Below are 12244 nucleotides of genomic sequence, written 5' to 3' on the forward strand. Positions count from 1 at the left end.
TAAATTGTCTAAGTTCTCTGCTGTCTCCCTAGTCAGAGACCAGTGTAACCAGACAGCTACATGGACAGCTACATGGTTAGGGAAGAGAGAGAGTGTGTACGGGAGTGAGCAGAGAGTGATTGTAGAAGAAGTCCAGTATGTTTTACTGTGCCCCTAATGCCAAGTTAGATTTAAAGTATTCTGTGTTTCAATAGGGAGATCTTCATTACTGCAAAGTGTTTAAAGATTCCCTATTTTCCTCTTATTTCCTCCCCAGTTATTTATTAATGTAACTGGTTTGGCGAGATGATATGACTGGTCAGTCTCCTTGGTAGTTATATTTCTCATCAATGAATCCAGTGTCGTTCTCGTTTTATTTATTTGTATATTTTAAAAAGTTTTTATTAATTTATTCATGAGAGACAGACAGACAGGCAGAGACACAGGCAGAGGGAGAAGCAGGCTCCATGCAGGGAGCCTGATGTGGGACTCCACCCAGGTCTCCAGGACCATGCCCTGGAATGAAGGCGGTGCTAAACCGCTGAGCCACCAGGGCTGCCCTTGTTCTGGTTTCATATATTAACTTAGGAGCTTATTAGTCTTTGCAATCCTGCTGTCTGAGAACTTCATCTACTCTAAGTGTGCTGACCAATAAAAATTCTGAACCAGCAAGTCCATGGACTTTGATAAATGCACCAAGATAATGCCAGTACTTGGGTAGTCCTGGAAACACACTTGAAATATTACTGAGTGGAAAACTGAGAAAATAGGTCATGGCTCTGGTAGTAGGTGTGTATTCATTCCCATGGCAAGTCTAGTAACATGCTGTATCGCATATGGGCGTTCTGATTCCAATACCGGAGTTCCTCAAAGTGACTCATGGTGTGCTGGCTTACTTCCAGGAATGTTAAGCCTGAGAAAATAGATCTGGAGGCAGGGGACATCCTTTATGGATAGCTTATATGCTCTTAAACTTGCTTAAGGAATCTCAGAGCATCCCATAATTCAGTAATCATACTAATAATATATTCAAATGCTGGTAACAAATTTCATGGGTGGGACTTTGGAGGAGGTAAGTTAAATAAATAGTTTTGATTGAAAGGAAAATAAAATTCTTTTTTCTCGTTAAATAGTGGATGAAGCAGGAAGTGGCATGTAGACATAAAGGACAGGGTAAACAAGATGATAGAGGATAGGAAGTATGGGTAGACAGGCTGAAATACTGAGAAGAGACTGAGATGGAGAAAGGGAATGGAAAGGGTACAGAGATGAATTGTGTGATTTTCATTGGGGATTAATCATACCTGGTTTGATTTTCTGGAATAATAGCATCACTATATAAAGTTATTGCACACGGAACTGCTTTTTATTTTATCTTTTTTGTAATTATTTTTTAAATATTTTATCTATTTAATCACGATAGAGAGAGAGAGGCAGAGACACAGGCAGAGGGAGAAGCAGGGTCCGCACAGGGAGCCCAACGCAGGATTCGATCCTGGGTCTTCAGGATCACACCCTGGGCCAAAGGCAGGCGCCAAACCGCTGCGCCACGCAGGGATCCACAAGAACTGCTTTTTAAAGTACAGAATTCTCTAGAAATACGAAGACATGTAATACTTATTACACTAAATAAATAACGTGGACGACAAACGGTGCGTTGAATTAGGTTTGTACTAAGTCAACAGCCTCTGACCGTTGATCAGATACACTCTTATCTGTAGCCCACGGGATTTTTTGTAAATAGCATAGGATATTAGAAATAACGGGTAGCCCTGGTGGTGCAGCGGTTTAGCACCGTCTGCAGCCCGGGTTGTGATCCGGGAGTCCCAGGATCAAGACCCACATCGGGCGTCCTGCATGGAGCCTGCTTCTCCCTCTGCCTGTGTCTCTGCCTCTCTCTCGCTCTCTCTGAATGAATTAAAAAAAAAAAAAAAGAAAGAAAGAAATAACACTAGCCATGTCTTAAAAGTTAGGGTTGTTGGGAACATGTCTTGGGTTTATGAGGGTTGGTACTCCTCATGTTCATTTGGCCAGAGTGAGAATGAGTAAAAGTAGATGAGAATATAAGTGATGATGGAGTTTCCCTTCTCTCAGCCAAGTGATCTTCCCTTTCCCAGCAGCCTCCTTAGTGCTCCCTTTACCTCCCTATTTCTCAGAGTGTAGATGAGAGGGTTCACCGTTGGTGTGACCACAGAGTAGAAGAGGGAAATGAATTTTCCCTGGTCCTGGTTGCTGGTCTTAGCTGGAAGGAGATACCCATAGATAGCTGAGCCATAGAAGAGCAACACCACCACCAGATGTGAGAGGCACGTATTAAAGGCCTTTCTCTGTCCTTCGACTGAGTGGATCTTCAGCACTGCCTGAGCTATGTAGCAGTAGGAGATCAGGATGACACTTAGTGGGACAGCAGTGAAGAAGGTGCAGACACCATTGAGCACAACCTCATTGAGACTCGTGTCTCCACAGGCCAGTTTGATCATGGCAGGTACCTCACACAGGAAGTTGTCCACCCTCCGGTGCCCACATAAGGGGAGCTGCAGAGTGAACGTTGACTGGATCACAGAGTTGCTCAAGCCACCCAGCCATGCAATGGCAGCCAGCAGCCAGCAGAGCCGAGGGTTCATGATGGTGGTGTAGTGCAGGGGCCGGCAAACTGCCACATAGCGGTCAAACGCCATCACCACAAGCAGGATACACTCAGTGGCCCCTAGCCAGAGGAAAACATAGAGCTGGGTCACACAGCCACCATAGCTTATGGTCTTATCTGGTCCCCATAAGTTGATCAGCATTTGGGGGACTGAGCTAGTAGTAAAAGCAAGGTCCAGGGTGGAGAGGTTGCTGAGGAAGAAGTACATGGGAGTATGGAGCCGGGCATCCAGCCAGGAAAGCAGGATAATGGTTGCGTTCCCAAGCAGAGTCAGTAAGTAAGAGAAGAGAATGACCATGAAAAAGATTATCTCCAGCTGGGGATGGTCAGATATACCCATCAGAATGAAGCCCTCCAGGAAGCTGTCGTTGGCCTCTGGCATTCTGACTGTGCTCTTTCACTTGAAGAATCTGTCCAGGGAAAACCGCTGAGAAAAAGCAAGTAAGAAGAAGGTATTAGATAAGGCTGCTCTGCATCAGAGAGGGTCTGATAGTTTTCTGGGCATCATATTTAGGTACCAATTTAATGTTTGTGACTACAAATATTGACTGCAATCCCCGACCACTGTCTCACATGAGTGGAAACTTGACCCCTGGGGATCCCTGGGTGGCGCAGCGGTTTGGCGCCTGTCTTTGGCCCAGGGCGCGATCCTGGAGACCCGGGATCGAGTCCCACGTCGGGCTCCCGGTGCTTGGAGCCTGCTTCTCCCCTTGCCTGTGTCTCTGCCTCTCTCTCTCTCTCTCTCTCTCTCTCTCATGAATAAATTTTAAAAAAAATCTTTAAAAAAAAAAAAAAAGAAACTTGACCCCTTCCAGTGTGAACTGTGAACTGTTGCTGCAATGAAAGAAGTGCCTTATGAAGAACAAAAGGATTAGGGATCTTCAGTTCAGCAAAGTGGTTACGACAGGGTAGAGGGAGTTGACCATTGGAATTACATGTAGAAAGTCTTAAAGTACACATTTACCAAGCCAAAGTTTTGATATGTTCATGGGTGGAAGTAGACCCACTATATTTGGAAAAGCTCTCCAGAAGTTTCTGATAAACATTTCCCCATCTCTGCCAAATCCCTCCCCTCCCAGGTGAAAACTAGTGACCTACAAAGATGGAATTATGGAAGAATATGATGAGTCAATTAAATTATGGCAAAAAGTGAAAGGAGAATATATACTTATCAACTACAGAAGATACAAACATGTAAGTTAAGACGAGGTAAAAAAAAATAAGACGAGGTAAAATAAGGATAAATAAAACTTCACATAAACCTATTAAGTTTAGTTGGAACAGGCTAAAGAAATAAATAGCAGTTATCCAAAGGGGGTTAAAATGCTTAATGGGTACCGATTATTAGTAAAAGACTGGATGATTTCAGAGGGATCCTTGATGCTTTGAGTTATACGACCACCATCCCCAGTATAAACTGTAGAGTAATTCTAACATCTCACAAATATTAGATCTTGTTGATTAGGGCCAATAGCATCCTTCTATCAATCCAGGTCAGGGATGATAAGGATTTCACAGGATGTTTCAACCTTCCTTCAACCTCTACCTTATACCTCAAGTGGAATTAGCTTTATCCTTTTCATTTAAAACTTAATGGAGCTGAGGAACTGAGCTACCATCTGATAGTGAGACCATTTCAGTTCAGAAGGTTTTTCTGAAATCCATCTCATACCTCCAGTAGTAGAAGTGTTTTTCCTCTTGTATCCATGTAGGAGGAAGAAACAGGCAGACACTGCCCATCACCCTCCTTTTTTTTGTTTGTTTTATTTATTCATGAGAGACACAGAGAAGTCAGAGACATAGGCAGAGAGAGAAGCAGGCTCCATGGAGGGAGCCTGATGTGGGACTTGATCCTGGGAGTCCAGGATCACACCACCCATATTCTTCCATTAACTGTCTGGTAATTGGGTTCTTGATGCTTTGTGGCAGGTTAGGGATGCCAGAATGTCTTTCAGACGGTGCTCTATGCATATGGAATGGGTTTTACCCAGGAACAAACCAACCAAAACAGAAAAGGAAAAGCGGTACCCAGAGTGGGAAGCTATCAACTTTGGTCACCAGACGGTTCAGAAGGAAATGCCAGAACAGCCAGATTCTTGGCCTGAGCTTGACAAACTCCCCAAGGCAGCAGGACTGTAGCCTCAGGGTTATATTCAGCAACTCAGCTGCTCTTCAGGGTGTTTTCCTCCCTCAAAGGGTCTCTTCCCTTGGTTCTTACTTCTCCCATAATTTGGGAATGTTAAATTGATGCAGCACTACTTGCATTTTAAGAGGAACCTAGAGAGAATATGGAATGCAAAGGGCACGCCACTTATGGGGCAATTTTTCCAGGGGCATGCCGAGGTAGGGGCTGTTTGGTTACAGAATGAGTTTCGGGAATGGCTCATATGATGATGGGTAGATGGTTTCCATCTTGGCCTGGCTGTGAATTTGGTTTGAATGTTCAGGATATTGAGAAAAGCAGCCACGACTTGTGTCCCAATAAGAATCCCGAATATTGTAATTGTCCACCTTCACCCAGTTTTCTGCCTGCTTCTCCTCTCAATTTCGCAACTGTGAACTGACTACTCGTGGATTAGGTGTCACAGCTGGACTTGGGCTGGGCTGCCTCCTATCATCAAAATTGCCCCTGAGCTCCCAGTTCTCAGCATCCAAGCTTTGCTTTAATAATAGCCTGAGGAAATTAAAGGGGAAGGGAATCATCAAAAGCAAGGAAACAAGCCCAATTCTAAATTCCCAATCCTGGTAGAGAAGTTTTGAGATATGTTTTAAATATTTCATTTATCTGGGAGATGGTTGGCAGTGATATACTAGAGAGCTCAGTTTGTGCCGGACTCTGCACGGAAGTTCCAAGTTAATCTTTCTTGAGCTCATGGTCAGAATGGGAAATGGGGTTTTCGGTGGAGAGTAAGATTGAGGCAGTATGGCAGACGAGAACCACAACACAAACTGTGTAGATGAAAGAGTCTGAGGTGAAATACGGACAAAATCTCTCCAGTCGGAAAGTGTAAGGTATTTGATCAGGTGAACAGGAATTTTATCCCCAAAGCTCAGAATTCGAGATTTAGAGATAAACGAGTTTTAATCTTAAAAGAGGTAAAATAGGACCAGTAAACCAAACGGTAACATAGTTCAAACTAAAGTTTCGGAAATAGTTACACCAAAGAGGCATCACAGTTAAGAAAAAAATACTTAAATTTAAGAAACGCCTGGGTGGCTCAGCATTTGAGCGTTTGGCATTGGCTCAGGAGGTGATTCCAGGATTGAATCCTACATCGGGCTCCTTGTACAGAGTCTGCTTCTCCCTCTGCCTGTGTCTCTGCCTCTCTCTCTGTGTTTCATAAATAAATAAAATCTTTTTAAAACATTTAAGATAAACTTATAAAGAGAAATTAAGGGAATAAATGCTGTCTGGAGGGGACTTTAACTTTTGAAGTTAAAGTCAGGGAAGACAATCACACTCCCTTAAAATTTGTTTCTGATGCTACTATTAGAACAAAAATCCTGGCTGCATGGACCTGAGTGTGGCTCAAGTGGCAGCAGTTGTAATGAGCATAGGATCTCATCAAGGGCTAAATGTATGGTGGCATATCACATAGGTATACAAACTGAACACCACAAACTCAGAATGGAAATGGCTGGGTAGCATGGTATTCCAGGAGTAGCTCTCCAGGCTACATCTCTCTGCAAGCTGACAGCAGTTTGCCATGGGTGTCACCAAGGGAAAGCAGAGTGTTTGACATGAGGGCCAGGAGGGCCGCTCTCTGCCATGCAGTGCCCAGGCAGTTTCCTAGTGGAAAGTCTTACCTCATTTTCCTGATGGCTTAAGAGACATGGAGCATGTGCTGATTTTTACAGAGGAGGGAGCAGGATGAAATAGTTCCCATGGAGAATGGCCATACATTCCTTCTTTTAACAAGTGATTAAAGCAGGCGTGGTTTTGTTTTCTCTTCTCTTCCAGTTAAGGTCTTCACAATCCTGAGGGGATTTTATTTTTTTTTTAATATATATTTATTTATTTATTTATTTATTTATTTATTTATTTATTTATTTATTTATGATAGACACACATACAGAGAGAGAGAGAGAGAGAGAGGCAGAGACACAGGCAGAAGGAGAAGCAGGCTCCATGCTGGGAGCCTGACTACTGAGGGCATTTTAAAGATGTGTCCATGCACAGCAGGTGCTCTCTTTATTTGTGAAAAGCAAAATGGGTTTAAGTTAAAAGCAAGAGAAATTATGACTGCACATTTTGAGATTTCAGCACGATAAAACCCGGGTAACTGAGAGGAAGGTGTGCCTAGAAATTTGTGTGCCTGAGGGCTATACCCAAGTCTTCCCAGACCTCCTTCTGTTGAGGACACTGTTCCTAGGACTGGAGTGCATGCTAAAGAATTTTGTTTCTCTATTCTCATCAGACTAAGACCTTCCCAGCTCCTCTCCTGGATCATCACACAAATGACTTTGTTAAAGAGTCCGTCATTTGTAGCTTTACAATTTCTCTTCATGGTTCAAATAGATTTGCTTCCTGTCTCTTCTCACAGCTGATGGAGAAGGTCACAGATGGGCTTGGGGCTCTAAGGCCATGTCACCTCCAACCCTTCTGCGGGAAGATTGCAAAATCACCTCTAAAAAGCCATACATTTCACACTCTCTTTTCTCTCTCCTTTCCCCATGTTTGTTCCCCCTTTGCCTCTCATATACCTCAAGTCTCTATTAATGAAAGTGTTCAGATTGTTCAGGGAAATATACCTTTGGCTTCAGGAAGCTGCTGAATCCATCACACCATCCCTGGTGGACCACGAAGGAGAGAGAGAGGAATTAGTGAGGAGACTGAACTGTGCAGTGTCTCCTCAACCCACTAGTTGGGAGCACAGGCTTTTATCTCTGGGGCTGGCGCTGGCCATCTGAGGAGCACTGGATCTGCCTCCTGGAAGCCCGACTGGCTCTGGCTCATTCTACAGAGCCCAAGGGGTCACACTGGTTCCCCATAGATAATTGGCACAAAGCATTTGTGTGGCCACCACATGGGGAAAAGGCTGTCCCCGAAGAACCCACTCCATCTTTCACCTCAGTCCCGCCCCAAAGACACACTACTAATTGAATAGTAGTAAGAATAACCACATTCCTTAACTAATTACCAGTGATACATATTTTTATCCTGCTCAAGGTACATTCGTATGATCTAACTCAATTCTTAAATGCTTTCTGGGGCACCCGGCTGGCTCAGTTGGAGCATAGGACTCCTGATCTCAGGGTTGTGCGTTCAAGAGTCCCACTTTGGGTGTAGAGATTGCTTAAAAAGAAAATCTTTAAAACGCTTTCTATGGCAGTTGGAGCAGTGGTCTTATCCTCACTATGTAGTTGGGTAAATTGAGCATGAAGTGGTTATATGACATGCTTAGTGTTAAACAGCAGTCAGCCCAGTGTTTGTTTCCTCACTGGGCATAAATCAGCCACCCTGTGCAGAAGCAGTGAATATTTTTGACTCATCATCTGGGAGATGTCATCCTTGAGAGTTTTGCGGGAGGGAAGGAGGAGAAGGAATTCCCACTAACTCTGGCTGTAACATAAACCAGGAATGCGTGAGCCTTAGACACTGACACCATGCTGTGTGAAGAGCAATCACTTACAAATGCTACAAATAACTACATAAAAGGCGACTGGCAATGTCATCAGGCAATTATATGTTATGGAGATAAATTACCCCCCCCCCCCAAAAAAAAACTGCTGAGTTACAAACCTTGTCATTCAAAGGACTTGTTACTGAGGGGACATCGTGTGCCAGGTGGTGGTGGGGTCCGACCAGAAGCAATATCGGCATGGGCCCTGTTGACTGGGGCTCCCCTCCCTGTAGGTCTGTCTCTGTATATGTCTCATAGTCATTAGCTCTCCTTGCTGGCTTGTGCCGGACGCTGTGCCCAGCAGTTTACAAACATCACGATGACCTCATCAGGTAGGTATTATTCCTGCTGTACATGAAACTAAGGCTCGGAGTCATTACATAACTCGTCCAAGGCAAAGAGCTAGGATATGGTAGAAAAATCAAAGACTCTCAATGAACACAAATGGGGAATTCAGTAAATGATGGCACGTCTGTGGAACACTACCCAAGCTGTCTTTGGACTCTGTAATATTTCTCGTTTTGATTTAATTGAATCTTATTTTATTTACTTTTCCAGTTTATTCCCCATCCCCCCTCTCATTCTGCTCCACACCCATAGACACCTAGTGTGTCTCCTGTGGTTGACATGTTTAAGTGAGTGGGTCTAATTGTACCCTTGTAAAACATCATGTATCTTATACAGGTAAATGTTTTAAATTGACATCCATGGTATTTGCTGTAGACTTCATTATATTTACGTTTTAACCTCTCTTTTTTCAGGTGTTTCATTTATGTTGTACTTTTTATTATGTATGTATATTTTTAGATTTTATGTATTTATTCTGGAGAGACACAGAGAGAGGCAGAGACACAGAGGGAGAAGCAGGCTTCTTGAAGGGAATCCAACGTGAGACTCCATCTAGGGACTCTGGGATCACACCGTGAGCCAAAGGCAGATGCTCAACTACGGAGCCCACCCAGGCGTCCCTCGTTGATGTTTAGAAGGATAGGGAGCCTGGTTCTCCCTCTGCCTATGTCTCTTCCTCTCTCTCTGAGTCTCTCATGAATAAGTAAATAAAATCTTAAAAGAAAAAGATACAACCATGTTGCTATGTACCCACTTGCTTTAGTATTTTCTTTTTTTTTTTTTTGCTTTAGTATTTTCATACTGAATACACATCTATCATGTTTTTTCATTCATAGGGATGAATATATAGCCTGTCTTAGTTTCCCACTACCACAGACAATGCGGCAATGATCATTCGTGTAACATTTCCCCTTATGGACTGCATTAGTGTCTATCACAGATATGTATGTATGTATGAATGTAGATGTGTTCTAGCTGGAGATTTCTGGGCAAATGGGATATACATATGAGCACTCTCTGATTCTGCCAATGGGTTGATGCAATTTACAACTCCCAACAGCTAGAAATGAAGGTTTCTGATTTCCCCTCGTCCTAGCCCACACCTAGTATAATCACATCTTTTAACGTATGCCAATCTGATGGGTATAAAATGGTATCTCAGTGTGGTCTGCATTTTTGTGGTTACTAGTGAGGTTAAACATTTTCACAGATATATTGGCTTTTTAAAATTCTTATTCTGTAAGTTGTATTTTCATATCCTCTGCCTGCTTTTAGTTTTTCTGCATGTTGGTTTATTTGCAGTAGTTCTTAGTCTATTCTAGATAAACTAGACATTATAATATTTTAGACATTATAATATTTTCCCTGTAATCTATGCTGACTTCCTTTGAACAAAAATCCTTAATTCTGATATAATCCAATTAATACATTTTCTGCCTTAAGGTCGATTTATGCTTTTAAAAATTCTTCCAAACTCTAATATTACAAACATCCTCTTTTATTCTCTTCAGATAGCTTTATCTTTCACATTTAAGTTTTTAATTCTTTGGGATTTCATCATTATATGTGGTATGAGGTAGTAATCTAAATTATTGCATTTTTTAAAAGGAGGTTAATTTCCTTCACACAAAACAAATTCAGAGATAGACAATCAGGATCTAGTGTGGTATCAGGTCAACAATCACCAACTCCAGTTCCTTCTACCTTCCCACTCCACCATCCTCATCAGTGACTTCTCTCCTCCAGGCCATCTATAGTCTAAGATGGTGGCAGGTGCTCCAGTCATCTTTTCCACACTGCTACAAGGAAGGTGGAAGATGTTTTTGCTGCTGCTTTTTTTTTTTTTTTTTTTTTTTTTTTTTGCTTCTTTTGGGAAGCTGTCCTAGAAGTTCTATCAAATAGCTTCCCTTACATTTTATTGATGAGGATTTAGATATAAGAACATCTAATTGCACAGGAGGCTGGGAAATGTAGTCTTTATCTGGAAACAAACGTCACATTACCATCACATCATACTACATTAGGCAGTCTCAACAATGTAAGTTTTGTAATACTAAAAAATGGGGAGTGGATATTAAGTAGTCGAGTGGTAGTCCCTGCCACAAAAAGATTACTAACTTGCTCTCAAATGGCTTTCTCTATTGCTTGGATAAATACAACAAGAATGAATTCCTTTACAATTAAAAATATCCAAATAAAAAGGACTTTGAGTGTCTTTCAAGTTTTTACTGAGGTAAGATTCACAAGTTTAATCATCTTAAGGGTTAAATCCAGTGACTTTTATTATATTCACAGGTTTACAATCATTGCCTCTGTCTAGTTTCAGAATATTTTCATCATCCCAAAAGAGTATCCCAAAAGTAGTTATTCCCCATTCTACCTTCGTCCCCATCCTCTTCCATTCACTTATCTCCTTTCTATGTGGAATTTCTATCTCCTATTACAGATATTTTATATATAAGGAATTATATACTATATGTCCTTTTGAGTCTGGCTTCTTTGATTCAGCATAACGTTCATCCATGTTGTATGTATCAGTACTAAATTCCTTTTTATGGATTAATAATATTCCAATGTATAAATATACTGCATCTTGTTTATCCATTCATCAATTGCTGAACACTTGGGTGGGATATACCTTTTAGCTATTATAAATAGTGCTGTTATGGGCAGCCCTGGTGGCGCAGCGGTTTAGCGCTGCCTGCAGCCTGGGGTGTGATCCTGGAGACCCACATCAGGCTTCCTGCATGGAACCTGCTTCTCCCTCTGCCTGTGTTTCTGCCTCTCTCTCTCTCTCTGAATAAATAAATAAATCTTTAAAAAAATAAATAGTGCTGTTACGAACATTCATGTATGAGTTTTCGTTTGGAAACATGTTTCTAATTCCTTTAGGTATAACAGGGGTAGAATAATTGGCTCTTGTGGTAATTTCCATAGAGGTTGTACCTTTTTAGAGTCCAACCAGAAATGCGTCAGGATTCCAGTTTCTCCATATTTGGCCAATACTTGTTATTTTCCCTTAAAAAACATAGCAAATATAGTGGGTGAGGTGCGGTATTTCATTGTGGTTTTGATTTTCATTTCAACCATGTCTAATGATATGAAGGCATCAGTTCATGTTCTTATTGACCATACATGTATCTTCTTTGGAGAAATGTCTACTCAAGTCCTTTGTCTATTTTTAAAGTGGGTGGTGTTTTTGTGGTTGAGTTGTAAGAGTTCTTTTTTTTAAATAATTTATTTTTTATTGGTGTTCAATTTGCCAACATACAGAATAACACCCAATGCTCATCCCGTCAAGTGCCCTCCTCATTGCCCGTCACCCATTCACCCCCACCCCCCGCCCTCCTCCCCCTCCACCACCCCTAGTTCGTTTCCCAGAGGTAGGAGTCTTTGTGTTATGTTCCGTCTCCCTTTCTGATATTTCCTACCCATTTCTTCTCCCTTCCCCTCTATTCCCTTTCACTATTATTTATATTCCCCAAATGAATGAGACCATATAATGTTTGTCCTTCTCTGATTGACTTATTTCACTCAGCATAATACCCTCCAGTTCCATCCACGTTGAAGCAAATGGCAGGTATTTGTCGTTTCTAATGGCTGAGTAATATTCCATCGTATACATAAACCACATCTTCTTTATCCA

At 41.9% G+C, this 12244-nt stretch overlaps 1 protein-coding gene across 1 annotated transcript; it reads right to left on the reverse strand.

The window, feature by feature from the left end:
• Positions 1 to 2069: 2069 nt before the first annotated feature.
• Positions 2070 to 3116, reverse strand: OR2C1 (olfactory receptor family 2 subfamily C member 1). Its single transcript, XM_025984981.2, has one exon. The coding sequence runs from the start codon at positions 3006 to 3008 to the stop codon at positions 2070 to 2072; it is 939 nt and encodes a 312-aa protein (XP_025840766.1). The 5' UTR covers positions 3009 to 3116.
• Positions 3117 to 12244: the final 9128 nt, after the last annotated feature.

The sequence above is a fragment of the Vulpes vulpes genome, chromosome 3, assembly GCF_048418805.1.
Source record: "Vulpes vulpes isolate BD-2025 chromosome 3, VulVul3, whole genome shotgun sequence".
Taxonomy (NCBI): Eukaryota; Metazoa; Chordata; class Mammalia; order Carnivora; family Canidae; genus Vulpes; species Vulpes vulpes.

Coding starts and splice junctions, on each gene's coding strand:
- OR2C1 (XM_025984981.2), bottom strand. CDS start 3,008: ATGCCAGAGGCCAACGACAGCTTCCTGGAGGGCTTCATTCTGATGGGT.